The sequence below is a fragment of the Capra hircus genome, chromosome 13, assembly GCF_001704415.2.
Source record: "Capra hircus breed San Clemente chromosome 13, ASM170441v1, whole genome shotgun sequence".
Lineage (NCBI taxonomy): Eukaryota > Metazoa > Chordata > Mammalia > Artiodactyla > Bovidae > Capra > Capra hircus.
Window position 1 is genome coordinate 10,146,874 of NC_030820.1, and position 12,894 is coordinate 10,159,767.

Consider the following 12,894-nt stretch of genomic DNA (forward strand, 5'->3'; position numbering starts at 1 on the left):
AAAGAAGCTGTTAGCGAGCCAGGAAGAAGCCCAGAGATGCAACCAGTTTCTCCCACAACACTGTGCTTTCCCAGAACCCCGCTTTGCTCTAACACCCTGCTTGTCCCACCCAAGGAAATGCACTAGTCCTTCTGGTCACGTGACATGGCATCAGGTGATGGTCCCCTGGAGGGCCTTCGGGTCTGTTCACAATGTCAGGTCCACATTTCAGATCACAAAAGTCCACAGCACAGGTTTCCTGGACAAACCCCATCTTCATTCTATGTTCCAGAAAGATTGTGGGCAAAACGATCTTTCTTTCTAGAATCCTTCTTTCCGGAACCTACAATAGTGCACCCAAGAAGGGGAAATGTGACTTGGGTTTGAAGCCTACATCCTAAAGCTCTGCATCTGGGTAGGACTCAAGGTCAAATGAGCAATCTGCCAGGCTTAGCTGCACACACAGGCAGCCCTCAAAGACACTGTGGCCCAGTTCAGACCACCGCAGCAAAGCAACAGCTGCAACAGACCAAGGCTCACAAACGCGTTGGCTCCCTGTGCAGATAAAACTTATGTTTATATTGTATTGGAGTCTATTAAGTGTAGCAGCATTATGTCTAAAAAAATAATATGCTTACTTCAATTAAAAATATTTTCTTACTAGAAAATACTAACCATCATCTGAGCCTTCAACAAGTCATTACCTTGTTGCAAAAGTAATATGACAGATCTCTGGTCAAATGTAATACTGGAAAAAGTTTGAAATATTGCAAGAATTACCAAAACGTGACACGGAGATACCAAGTGAACAAATGCTGTCGGAAAAATGACACAAACTCACTTGACACAAGGTTGCCACAACCTTCAATTGATAAAAAAGAGTATCTACAAAGTATAATAAAGCAAAGCACAGTAAAATAAAGCATGTCTATAAATGTCCCCCTCAAAATGCTTTATTTGCAAAGCTCCTTTAAAACTGTAGTCACTGCCAAGTTTTGAAACAAAAATTACGATCATGCTCAGAAGAGAAAAATAAACTCCACCTTTTGGGGATAGAATTTATCTCAGGCCTAAGAGAAATGGTGCTATGTAACAACCAAAAAGCTAAGTTAGCAAAGACTAATTTTATATAAATCATTTTCAGAAAAAAAAAATTAGCAAGACGTTTTAAAGAGTTTTAGGGCAGGCATGTTTTTCTCAACATGAAAATAAACCAAAATAGAGATTTTTGAAAACATCATACCATTTCTTGAGAAACATAATCTGGACTTTCTGTATCAGCAGAATAAAAAGAAAAGTCGTAGGTGAAGGTCTTGGTCCGTTCTCTTCCTGAGTCCCCAGTCCCTCCTTCTGGTATCTAGAGAGAGAAGATTGTGGTAATAACAGTGCAACTAGAAAAACCATAATAATACAAAGAATACTGTTAGCTGACAAGTAATCCACCCAATTCAAGGGGAAAAAAAAAATTGCGTAAAAAGTTCACAACAGTCACCAACATGCATTATTTATACCCTGACTCAAATCCATTTACTTCCTCCTGACCACCTTCTCAATGAAGAAGAAGAAAGCAAACATAACTCCTCCCAGCCTCTCATTCAGGCGCTCTACAATACGATCCAAGGCTAACGTTTCTGGACTTTTCATCACGATTACCTTATATGAGCCTGACATTCCGGCCAAAGCTAGAGTCTGCATAACTCCAGGGGGTGCTGTTCACACAGATGACAATGTGAGAACAGACGTGTGATCTACTGGCCCCACTGAAAACTCCAAGTCAGACGCCTCCTCTTCCACGAGGCTTCCCTTGGCACTCCATCCAGAAGTAACTTCTCCCACCTCTGAGACACGAGCCTCTCTCCCAGGACACATCGTATTATGAGTCTATTGTGTATGTTTGCATACATCTGATCTATCTTGCTACATACCAAAACTGAACAAAAAAATCATGTTTAAACATCTGCATATGCCTCACACAGCTCCCTGGCTATGCGCTAAGTAAATCTAATCGGAATTATATTTGCCAGCATAATTCAGACACTACACCATGTCCCCTTTTCATCACAGGGGACTGGAATGCAGAAGCAGGAGTCAAGAGACATCTGGAGTAGTGAGCAAGTGTGGTCTCGTAGTGAAAAAAAAAGGAAGCAGGGGAAAGGCAAAGAGTTTCACCAAGAGAACGCACGGGCCACAGCAACACCCTCTTCCAGCACAAGACTCTGCACGTGGGTATCGCCAGATGACCAACACGGAAATCAGACTGATTCTAGTCTTTGCAGGCAAAGATGGAGAAGCTCCGTACAATCAGCAAAAACAAGACCGGGAGCTGACTGCTCCTCAGACCATGAACTCATTGCCAAATCCAGACTTAAACCGAAGAACATAGGGAAAACCATTAACCCATTCAGGTATATATGATTATACAGTGGAAGTGACAAATAGATTCAAGGGATTAGATCCGATAGACAGAGTGCCTGAAGAACCATACAGAGGTTCATAACACAGTACAGGAGGTGGTGATCAAAACCATCCCCAAGAAAAAGGAATGCAAAAAGGCCAAATGTCTGTCTGAGGAGGCCTTACAAATAGCTGAGAAGAGAACCGGAAGGCAAAGAGAAAAGGAAAGATACATCCATCGGAATGCAGAGTCCCAAAGAAGGTAAGGAGAGATGAGAGAGCCTCCCTAAGTGAACAATGCAAAGAAATAGGGGAAAACAATACAATGGGAAATGCTAGAGATCTCTTCACGAAAATTAGAGATACCAAGGGAACCCTTCATGCAAAAATGAGAACAATAAAGAACAGAAATGGTACGGAAACAGAAGATATTAAGAGGTGGCAAGAATACACAGAAGAATCACACAAAAATGTCTTAATGACCTAAATAACCATGACAGTGTGGTCACTCACCTCGAGTCAGTCATCCCGGAATGTGAAGTCAAGTGGGCCTTAAGAAGCATTACTTCAAACAAAGCTAGTGGAGGTGATGAAATTCTGAGTTATTTTAAATCCTAAAAGATGATGCTGCTGAAGCGCTGCACTCAATATGCTAGCAAATTTGGAAAACTCAGCAATGGCCACAGGACTGGAAAAAGTCAGTTTTCACTCCAACCCCAAAGAAAGGCAATGCCGAAGAATGATCAAACTACTGCACAACTGAAGTCATTTCACATGTTAGCAAGGCAATGCTCAAAATCCTTCAAGCTAGGCTTCAGCAGTACCTGAACCGAGAACTTCCAGATGAACAAGCTGGGTTTAGAAAGGCAAAGGAACCAGAGATCAAATTGCCAACATCTGTTGGATCACAGACAAAGCAAGGGAATTCCAGAAAAATAACTATTTTTTGCTTCATTGACTATACTAAAGCTGGTGACTGTGTGGATCATTAACAAACTGGATAATTCTTAGACACCCTTACTTGTCTCCTGAGAAATCTCTTTGCAGGTCAAAAAGAAACAATTAGAACCTTAAGTGGAACAATGAACTGGTTCAAAATTGGGAAAGGAATACGTCAAGGCTGATTACTGTCATCCTATTTATTTAACTTCTATGCAGAGTACATCATGAGAAATGCCAGGCTGGATGAAGCACAAGCTGGAATCAAGATTGCTGGGAGAAATATCAGTAACCTCAGATATGCAGATGACACCACCCTTATGGCAGAAAGTGAAGAGAAACTAAAGAGCCTCTTGATGACAGTGAAAGAGGAGAGTGAAAAAGCTGGTTTAAAACTCAACAGTCAAAAAAGCGAAGATCATGGCATCCGGTCCCAACATTACATGGCAAATAGATGGGGGGAAAATAAAAACAGAGACAGACTTTGTTTTCTTGGGCTCCAAAATCACTACAGATAGTGACCGTAGCCATGAAATCAAAAGATGCTTGCTCCTTGGAAGAAAAGCTATGACAAACCTAGACAGTGTGTTAAAAAGCAGGGACATCACTTTGCTGAAAAAGGTCTATCTAGTCAAAGCTATGGTTTTTCCAGTAGCCATGTACAGATGTGAGGACTGGACCATAAAGAAGGCTGAGCACAAAGGAATTGGTATTTTTGAACTGTGGTGCTGGAGAAGACTCTTGAGAGTCCCTTGCACAGCAAGGAGATTAAATCAGTCAATCCTGAAGGAAATCAGTCCTGAATATCCATTGGAAGGACTGATGCTGAAGCTCCAATACTTTGCCTACCTGATGCAAAGAGCCAACTCATTGGAAAAGACCCTGATGCTGGGAAAGATTGAGGGCAGGAGAAGGGGGTAACAAAGGATAGGACAGTTGGATGGTATCATTGACTCAACGGACATGAATGTGAACAAACTCCAGGAGATGGTGAAGGACAGGGAATCCTGGCATGCTGCAGTCCGTGGGATCACAGAGTCGGACACAACTGAGCGACTCAACAACAACACTATGTGTACTATAAGCTGTAAAAAAGAAAGAATTCTATGGTTCTTATTATTAAAATGTTTAAAACTCCAGGCACCTATTGCGGTTGTATCAAACAAAGCAATGTTTGCAAAACTCAAAAAGCAACAGAGTAATCAAGGAAAATGAGATTCCATAACACACGAAGAAAGGATAGTCATCCGATGCTCGGCTCTCCCCACTGGTTCCGGTAAATGCAGTATTAGAATGATTGGACTTTGTCTACAGCCCTGTGAGTACACAAAGACACAGGAAGCAGAGCAAAGCGAAGGAAACTAACAGCAGAGAAAGGGTGAGCTAAGCGAGAAGATGTGGGTGTTCAGAGGAGGGGAAGCCAGGTGCAGCTGGGCAGAGCCAGGAGGAACAAGAAGTGCAGGTCAGCAGAGCAAGAAAGACATTCCACTGCAGAGGCCGCAGGCGAGGGGCACTGGCGCCTCAGAGGAGGCCTCTGAAATCCCCAGGGCACGGCCTGTTTGAAGATGGGCACATTACTTACTGGCTTCCATCACTGGGGATCAGGTTGCATGACTTTGAAATTGGATTACAAAATGTCCAGTCCCCTGAGCCATGAATTAACAGAAATCCAACCAGAGGGTGATCTGTACTTGGCCGCGGGGCAGCAGGCCTCTGAAACCCAAACCTGTGAGCCAATGACAAACCCCGGAGGGGAGGGGGTTGGGTCCTTAGGGGCGTGATTCCTTTATTACTGATTTTACACACTTGTTTTCCCCATAAGTGGAAAGTATTCAGGATATTTTAAATACAAAAGAACTTGCCATCTTAGAAACTTCTGGCTTTTTTTTTTTTTTTTTTTTTTTTTTTTTTTTTTTCAGAAAAAAATTTCATTTTTTACATTTTTTCATCTCCTGAGTTTTGAATAGTAATACCAGCTCCTCCTGCAACGTTTACAAAGTTACTTTCAGTAAAAATGAAAACATGGACTTCCCTGGTGGTCCAGGGGCTAAGATTCCACACTCCCAAAGCAGGGAGCCTGGGTTCCATCCCTCGTCAGGGAACTACATCCCACATTGTACAATGAAGATCAAAGACCCCGTGTGCCACAACTGGGACCTGGCAAAGCTGAATAAATAGTTAAAAATAAATACTTTTTAAAAAATGAAAACAAATCTAGGGTCAAAGTTTATAATAATCCACAATAAGCTAATTTCCAGGCTGAAAATCCACAGTAGGAGAGGATAAAAATGCCTGGTCTCACCTCCCCCAGCTGCGGCCTGGCTCTGCAGCTAAGGTCAACAAAACCAGAGACAGGACAGGTAACAGGTAATCACTTGTCACCCATTTGCTTCATGGCTGAGCCCAACCCAAGTTCAAGCTGACATCGTTAACTGAGAGAGAAGAAAGCTGTGAAAACAGATGCGTCGTATTCACCGACAAACCATTTAACACTGAAACAAAGCACGTAACTCACAGAACTGGAGCCAGGCCAGGTCACTACTTGCCTTTAAGTTTGTGATGGTCGTTTTGCTTTTCTCCATTTGAATGATGAATTTGGCTTCCAAGTCCTTTTCCCTGCAACACATGTAATTCAGTATTGGTTAGGCAGGACAGGAAAGGGTGTTTCTATGATGCTTGTTGTGTTTACTTTTTATGTACGGTGATCTGTTTTTATTCAGCACATGAGGCACCATCTCTTAACTCCTCCTCCCAAATCCTTAGGAACATAAACACAAGGACACACAAAACAGAGGCCTTTATCAAAACCTTAAGACTGGAAATGCTGTATGACTCAAACCCTGGGAGCCAACAGGAGTATAAACGCAAAGACAGAGACGGTAAGAGGGCCCTGCCCACCTGGGATGGAGGACAGGCGCCTATGCTCCATCCAGGATGAGGACTGAGAAGAAAGAGGGGTGAGGGCTCACAGCCAGGATGCTCCCAGAGGCAGCCAGGCCACCCCTCGCCCCCACCTTCTTTCTACCTTCATCCAGAAAATGGCATTCCCAGAAAACACTCGAACAGGAAGTTAAGAGAACTCCTAAAATAAACAAGCCCACGCCCACACAATGGAGTGGGGTGTCCCTGGTAATGGGGAGAGGAAGGTCTCTAGGTACTGCTGTGGATAGAGGCCAAGGGACACTGAGTGGGAAATTCAAAGCAGAGAAAAGTATACATAGGATACCACCGCTTGTATTTAAAGATAAAAAGGATAACCTATTTATCTTTCAAAAGGTCACCTAGGGAGAAATAAGAGACAGAGAATGAAGCTAGATTTCTACAAAAACATCTTGATCTGTAGATCGTGTTTAGAATGATGAAAATAATTTACACAAAAATAAAACAATTTTTAAATAACCTAAAACCCAAAAGTAAGCTGAAGTAAATCAATCTGTGTGCTGGACAGTGAGAAAAGATCTCATGCTAGATTCCTTGGGCAGGAGGAATCTAGGCTAAGGGAAAAAAGAACTATTAATACAAAGCATTCATCAAGTTTTTTTTAGGCATCATATTTTGGTGATAAAATAAGTATATTTTGAAAGGAGATAGAAACATCAGATTTGTTCAAAGAAACTGTAACACCAAAATGGAGTCACTTAAGCTAAGCCCCACCAAGACCTAATACCTAACTTAAGGCAGCTTCAGCCTCTCCCAAGAGTAAGTCTTGAACCAGTCCATCTGCAAATTCCTGGTCTAAGGTAACTTGCCTGGTAAGAACCCCTGCAGTCCCCCAGGGAAGCTGACTTTGCCTGATATAATTCACTTTCGTTTTTTAACTTCTTCGTCACAGCCTCCTTCTACCCATAAAAGCCTTCCATTTTGTACAGCTCCCGGTAGGGCCCTTCTACTTGCCAGGTGGGGATGCTGCCAGATTCATGAATCATTGAATAAAACCAATAAGATCTTCAAATTGACTTGGTTGAATTTTTTTAAACAGATTGATGATGCAAGGTAAAAAAACTCCTTAGTCCTAAATCTAAACAGGAAATCTAAGATGCACTTTATCTGAAATTGAAAAGAAGTACTCCCCAGTTTTGTCCTCGGAAAAGGCCTAGAGTCTTATGGCCAAAGTGAGAGTGAAGTCGCTCAGTCGTGTCCAACTCTTTGCGACCCCATGGACTGTAGCCTACCAGGCTCCTCCGTCCATGGGATTTTCCAGGCAAGAATACTGGAGTGGGTTGCCATTTCCTTCTCCAGGGGATCTTCCCAACCCAGGGATCGCACCCGGGTCTTTACCATCTGAGCTACCAGGGCCAAAGTAGTATCTAAAGAGCATTGTCCACTAAGGTATGCCAGGGCTTACTGGAGAAGATTCAATTCAAATATTCAGGCAGACCTCAGAGATCCTGTGGGTTCCTTCCAGACGGTGGCGGTAAAGCGAGCATCACAACACCGTGAGCCACCTGAACTCTGCTGTTCCCCAGAGCGACCAAAATTATGTTTAAAGTGCGCAAGAGCATTGTGTCCAAAGAAGGACAAGGTGCACACCTTAATTTAAAATTTCTTTGTTACTAAGAACTTCTAGCAATCATCTGAGCCTTTGACAAATGGTCATCTCTTTGTTGGTGGAGGGTCTTGCCTCAGTGTTGATGGCTGCTGACTGAGGCAGCTATGGAAGTTTCTTAATATATGACAACAACGAAGTGTTCCTCACTGATGGACTCTTCCCTTCATGGACAATTCCTCTGTAGCACGCAATGCTATTTGATAGTACTTAAACCACAGACTCAAAATTGGAGCCAGTCCTCTCAAACACTGTTTTATCAACAAATTTATGTAATGTTCTAAATCCATCGTTGTCGCTTCAACCATCTTCACGGCGTCTCCACCAGCAGTAGATTCCATCTCAAGGAACCACTTTCCTTGCTCATCCGTAAGAAGCAACTCCTCACCCATCAGAGCTCTTTCACGAGGTGCAGCAATTCAGTCACATCTTCAGGCTCCACTTCTAAGTCAGTTCTCGTCCTACTTCCACCACCTCTGCAATTACTTCCCCCACTGAAGCCTTGAGCTCCTCAAAGTCATCCAAGGGGGGTGGAATCAACTTCTTCCAGACACCTGCTGATGCTGGTATTGTGACTTCTTCCCACGAATCATGAATGCTCTTAATGGAATCTAAGAACGTCGAATCCTTTCCAGAAGGTTTCCAATTTACTTTGCGCAGATCCACTAAAGGAATCACTATCTATAGCAACTACAGCCTTGTGAAATATATTTAAAGAGTAAGACTTGAAAGTGGAAGTTACTCCTTGATCCATGGGCTGCAGAATGGATACTGTGTTAGCAGGCATGAAAGCAACATTAATCTCCATCACATGGGTGACCAGGCGCGGTGTCAATGAATAGTAACATTTTGAAAGGAATCTTTTTTTTTTTTTTTTGAGAAGGCTTAAAATATTTAGAAAACTATGTCATAAAGAGATGTACCCGAGAAGGCAATGGCACCCCACTCCAGTACTCTTGCCTGGAAAATCCCATGGACGGGGGAGCCTGATAGGCGGCAGTCCATGGGGTTGTGAACAGTCAGACACGACTGAGCGACTTCACTTTCACTTTTCACTTTCATGCATTGGAGAAGGAAATGGCAACCCACTCCACTGTTCTTGCCTGGAGAATCCCAGGGACAGGGGAGCCTGGTGGGCTGCCATCTATGGGGTCACACAGAGTCGGACACGACTGAAGTGACTTAGCAGCAGTAGCAGCAGCAAAGAGATGTGCTATCATCCAGGTTTTGCTGTTCCATTTACAGGGCACAGACAGAGCATAAATTCTAAAGGGTCTTATAATTTGTTGGAGTGGCCAATGAGTATCGGTTTTAAAGTTACCAACTGCATTACCCAATGGCAGTCCTAAACGACATCTTCTTCCGATCGAAGGCTGCTGTGTCTACACTGATTATCTGCTGTTTGGCACAGCCACCTTCACTAATGATCTTAACTACACCTTCTGCATCAGCATCGTTTGCTGCTTCACTTTGCACTTGGACGTCATGGAGACGACTTCTTTCCTTAAACATCATGATCCAGCTTCTGCTGCCTAAGCTTCCTCACCTCTCCTTGCCTTCACAGCATGGAAGAGAGTTAAGGCCTTGCACTGGATTAAGAGAATGTTGTAGCTAGTTAGATCTTCTATCCAGACCACTCAAACTTTCTCTACATCAGCAATACAGCTGTTTCGCTTTCTTATTCATGTGTCCACTGGAACAGCAATTTTAATTTTCTTCAAGAACTTTGCCTTTACATTCACAGGTAGGTTAAACATTTGGCACAAGAGGCCTAGCTTTCAGCCTATCTCGACTTGCCTTCCCCACTAAGAGTAATCGTTCCGAGCTTTTGATTTGAGATGAGACATGCGCTCTTCCTTTCACTTGAACACTTACAGGCCATAGTAGGATTATTAAGTGGCCACTTTCAAAATGACTGTGTCTCAGGGAAGAAAGAGGCCCAGACATCATGTCATTTCCCTACCTGGGTTGTTCAATAATGCTAATAACCTGCAAGGAATGTAAAGATGGAAGCAGAACCTATAGATTAAAAAAGATTTTAGAGACTTATCCATTGACTGGATCTCAATTCATATAGAGAAACATTTTTAGAAATTATATGACAGGAGGGAAATATTAACTCTGACTAGATATGTGATTATACTAAGGAATTATTAAGTGTAATAATGCTATCATGCTGAGTCTTACAAGGTCTTGACCTTTTAGAGAGAAACACTGAAATATTTCAAATGAAATGATGTCTGGGACTTATTTTCAGATAATCTAGTAGCGGGTGGAACTGGGAAGGGGTAGCACCCTGACCACCTCAGGGTGAACACCAGCCAGAACTATTAAGCCGAAGAGTGTGCTGCGGTAAACACCATCCAAGAGGCGCGATGGGTCCCCGTGGCCTGATTCAGCTTCTCTGGGCCAGTCTGCAGAAGTCCCGGGTTGGGCAAACAGAACACTGGCCCAGAGCCAAATAAACGAACCCCGCTCGCCTGTGTGGGGCTTCCACTCCACCCTCCAGGTCTTTGGGCAGCTCCACCGTGAACCCAAAAGTGAGAACTGCTTCGCGGAAACCCCATGTCCACAGAGCTCGAAAACACACACTTATCTTCCCAGCATTCACCTTCCAAAGCACGTTCTGCCCATTGAGAAAGCCAGGAGGATTCCTTTTGTTAATGACATCCCTCCCGTTTCCACCTGGGCCATTTCTTAGTCATTCACCAATCTACTGTGTCTAGCTCTTGCACTTTAAAACCACTAATATTGTCAACAAATACCTGCCAGGAGCACAGAAATCACCCAGGGATCTGAGGACTAGTCCTTGACAGGCGCTCATATCACCAGCCAATTCTTACTCATAAAACAGGAAGAAAGAAACTTCCCTGACGGTCCACTGGTTAAGACTCCATGCTCCCAACACAGGGGCTCGGATTTGATCCCTAGTCGGGGAACTAAGTTCCCACGTGCCACCAGGCATGGCCAAAAAAAAAAAAAAAGAACAGACCTCACACTGTACACAAAAATTAGAGATGGATCATAGCTCTAAATGAGAAAGATTAAAACAATAAAGGAAAAACTATTTAAATAAAGTAAAATGAAATTGCAGGTCACATGGCGCCCACCACTCTCACTGGTGGGAAGCCAGAGGGGAAGGAGCCCCAGGCTCGAAGCCACGCGTCTTTGAGAGCCACTAAGTTTAAAGGGCTCTCCCCAGGATCATTGACTCCAAACCCATAAGAAGCCACGGCAGTACGTGTCCAGTTTTAAATTAACATATAAAGACACCAAGGAAGATACTGACTGAACGAGCATCTTTTCTACCAGCCACATCCGAATCAAAATTGAAGATGCTCCAATAAATTAAAAAAAAAAAAAACAACTGAGGACACTCAGTGGGTTTTAACAGGTTTATAACCTAGAAACAGCAGGTGGGTGGGGCAGGGTGGGACGGGGTTGGGAGGTGGAAGGCTCACTTTTTGGAGGGTCCAGAGTTTCCTCGGTTCCTCAAAGAGCTCTGTGCCCCAAAAGATGGGAACCCCAGCTCAGACCCTTCTTATTCAAGTGCAACCCAGGACCCAGCAGCCCCCAGAGCTCATTAGCAATGAGGGATCTCAGGTCCACCACAGACCCGCTGAACAGAACCTTCTTGGGACAGGAGCCCCAAGGGACCCCGGTGACCACTGATACTGGGACACCAGGCTGGGCACTCTCTGAACATGACAAAGTCATAATCGGCCTCACAGCTACTCTCACGGGACAAACTACCAGGTAATCTGCTTCCTATGCTGGGAAACATGCTAACTTTGTACTTCGACCTTTAAGTCTTACTTGCAAAATCTCATGACAGAACTGGAGATAACCTCAGTCAGCTGACACTGTCTTGACTCTTTGTTCTGAGTTGTACAGTGGCTTCGAACCAAGAGCAATACATGTCTAACATCATCAGATCTCAGAAGTCATCTGAGTGTCCTGACCTCCAGGTTCCCACATCCTTAGTACCCGGCCAAGCTTCCAGCCCTCTCAATACCCATATGGTTTCCCAAAATCATTGTAAGGCTGCTGCCAATAGCTTGAAGTCATTTTAAGTCACAGCACAGGTCATTAAGATAAATAAGGAAAGCCGTCTGTTCCAGAAGGAAATTTCACAAATAACAATTTCCTAGATTGCTTCTTTCTTAAGCATAAAAACTAAAATTGTAAGAAAAAGATGTATCTTTAATCTGAAAGCAATCCCTAAGAATAGTACTATAAATATGAAGAAGCTAGCTAACGATTTAGCCATAGACAGTGAATCTCAATCTAGTTATGGAAAATACGGGAAAGCCAATGTAATCTCTAGAAAGCGGTTATGATGGCTGGGGTGATTAAACGCTGAAACAAACCCCTGATGCCCTCATCCCTGGTGGAATTCCAGGCAGCTCTCCAGCTTCCTAGGATTTCAGAGACGGAGGAAAGGAAGGCGGCAGCCCCAGGCTCCTTTCTCTCCTGCCTGCTGACCCCACCGCCCAGGCTCCTCATTCCCTGGAGACTGGCTTTTGCTCCGGCCTCTTCTGCAGCCCCAGGGCTTCTAAGTATCGTGGGTGGCTTGAGGGTCCACATGACGCTCCCTCGGGCAGCCTTGCCTTCTCCCCTTCCCCCCAACCAACAGTTCCATCTGACCTACCGCCAGGCTACCATGCTTGGTCACCTCTGCCACCATCCCAGGTCGGCCACCACCTCCTCCTCGAGTCTCTTTACCTCCAGCCTTTTCCTCCTCTCTTTCTGAACATACAGAGCATCACATGGTTCCCCAGCTTTATAGCAACTTCCACGGGCCACAGGGTGAAGCCCAACTCCTGGCTATTCCCAAGGCCTTCTGACCCAACTCAGCCTAACCATCCACACTACCCACCCCCCACCCCAATCCTGGGCAGTGCTCGGCCTGCCCTCCGTATCTTCCTGAGGCTTCACTGAGCCTCCGCCCCAGCCCCTCATGAGCTGGTCTCACACCCCACCCCGAGTGTGAACCTCACAGAAGGAAGGACGGCATGTGACAGGTGTGCACGCCT

The 12,894-nt window shown here is 44.3% G+C and overlaps 1 protein-coding gene across 5 annotated transcripts in view; it reads right to left on the reverse strand.

Moving 5' to 3' along the window:
- The window catches only part of KIF16B (kinesin family member 16B), a 301,307-nt gene that overhangs the window by 257,889 nt on the left and 30,524 nt on the right, over positions 1–12,894 (reverse strand). For all 5 annotated transcript variants that reach the window (XM_018056936.1, XM_018056937.1, XM_018056935.1 and 2 more), the window contains exons 2-3: positions 5,859–5,928; positions 1,223–1,336 (exon numbers count right to left, since the gene is read on the reverse strand). In XM_018056936.1, the coding sequence (XP_017912425.1) occupies positions 1,223–1,336; positions 5,859–5,928 (184 nt within the window). The remainder of the gene's footprint in view (positions 1–1,222; positions 1,337–5,858; positions 5,929–12,894) is intronic.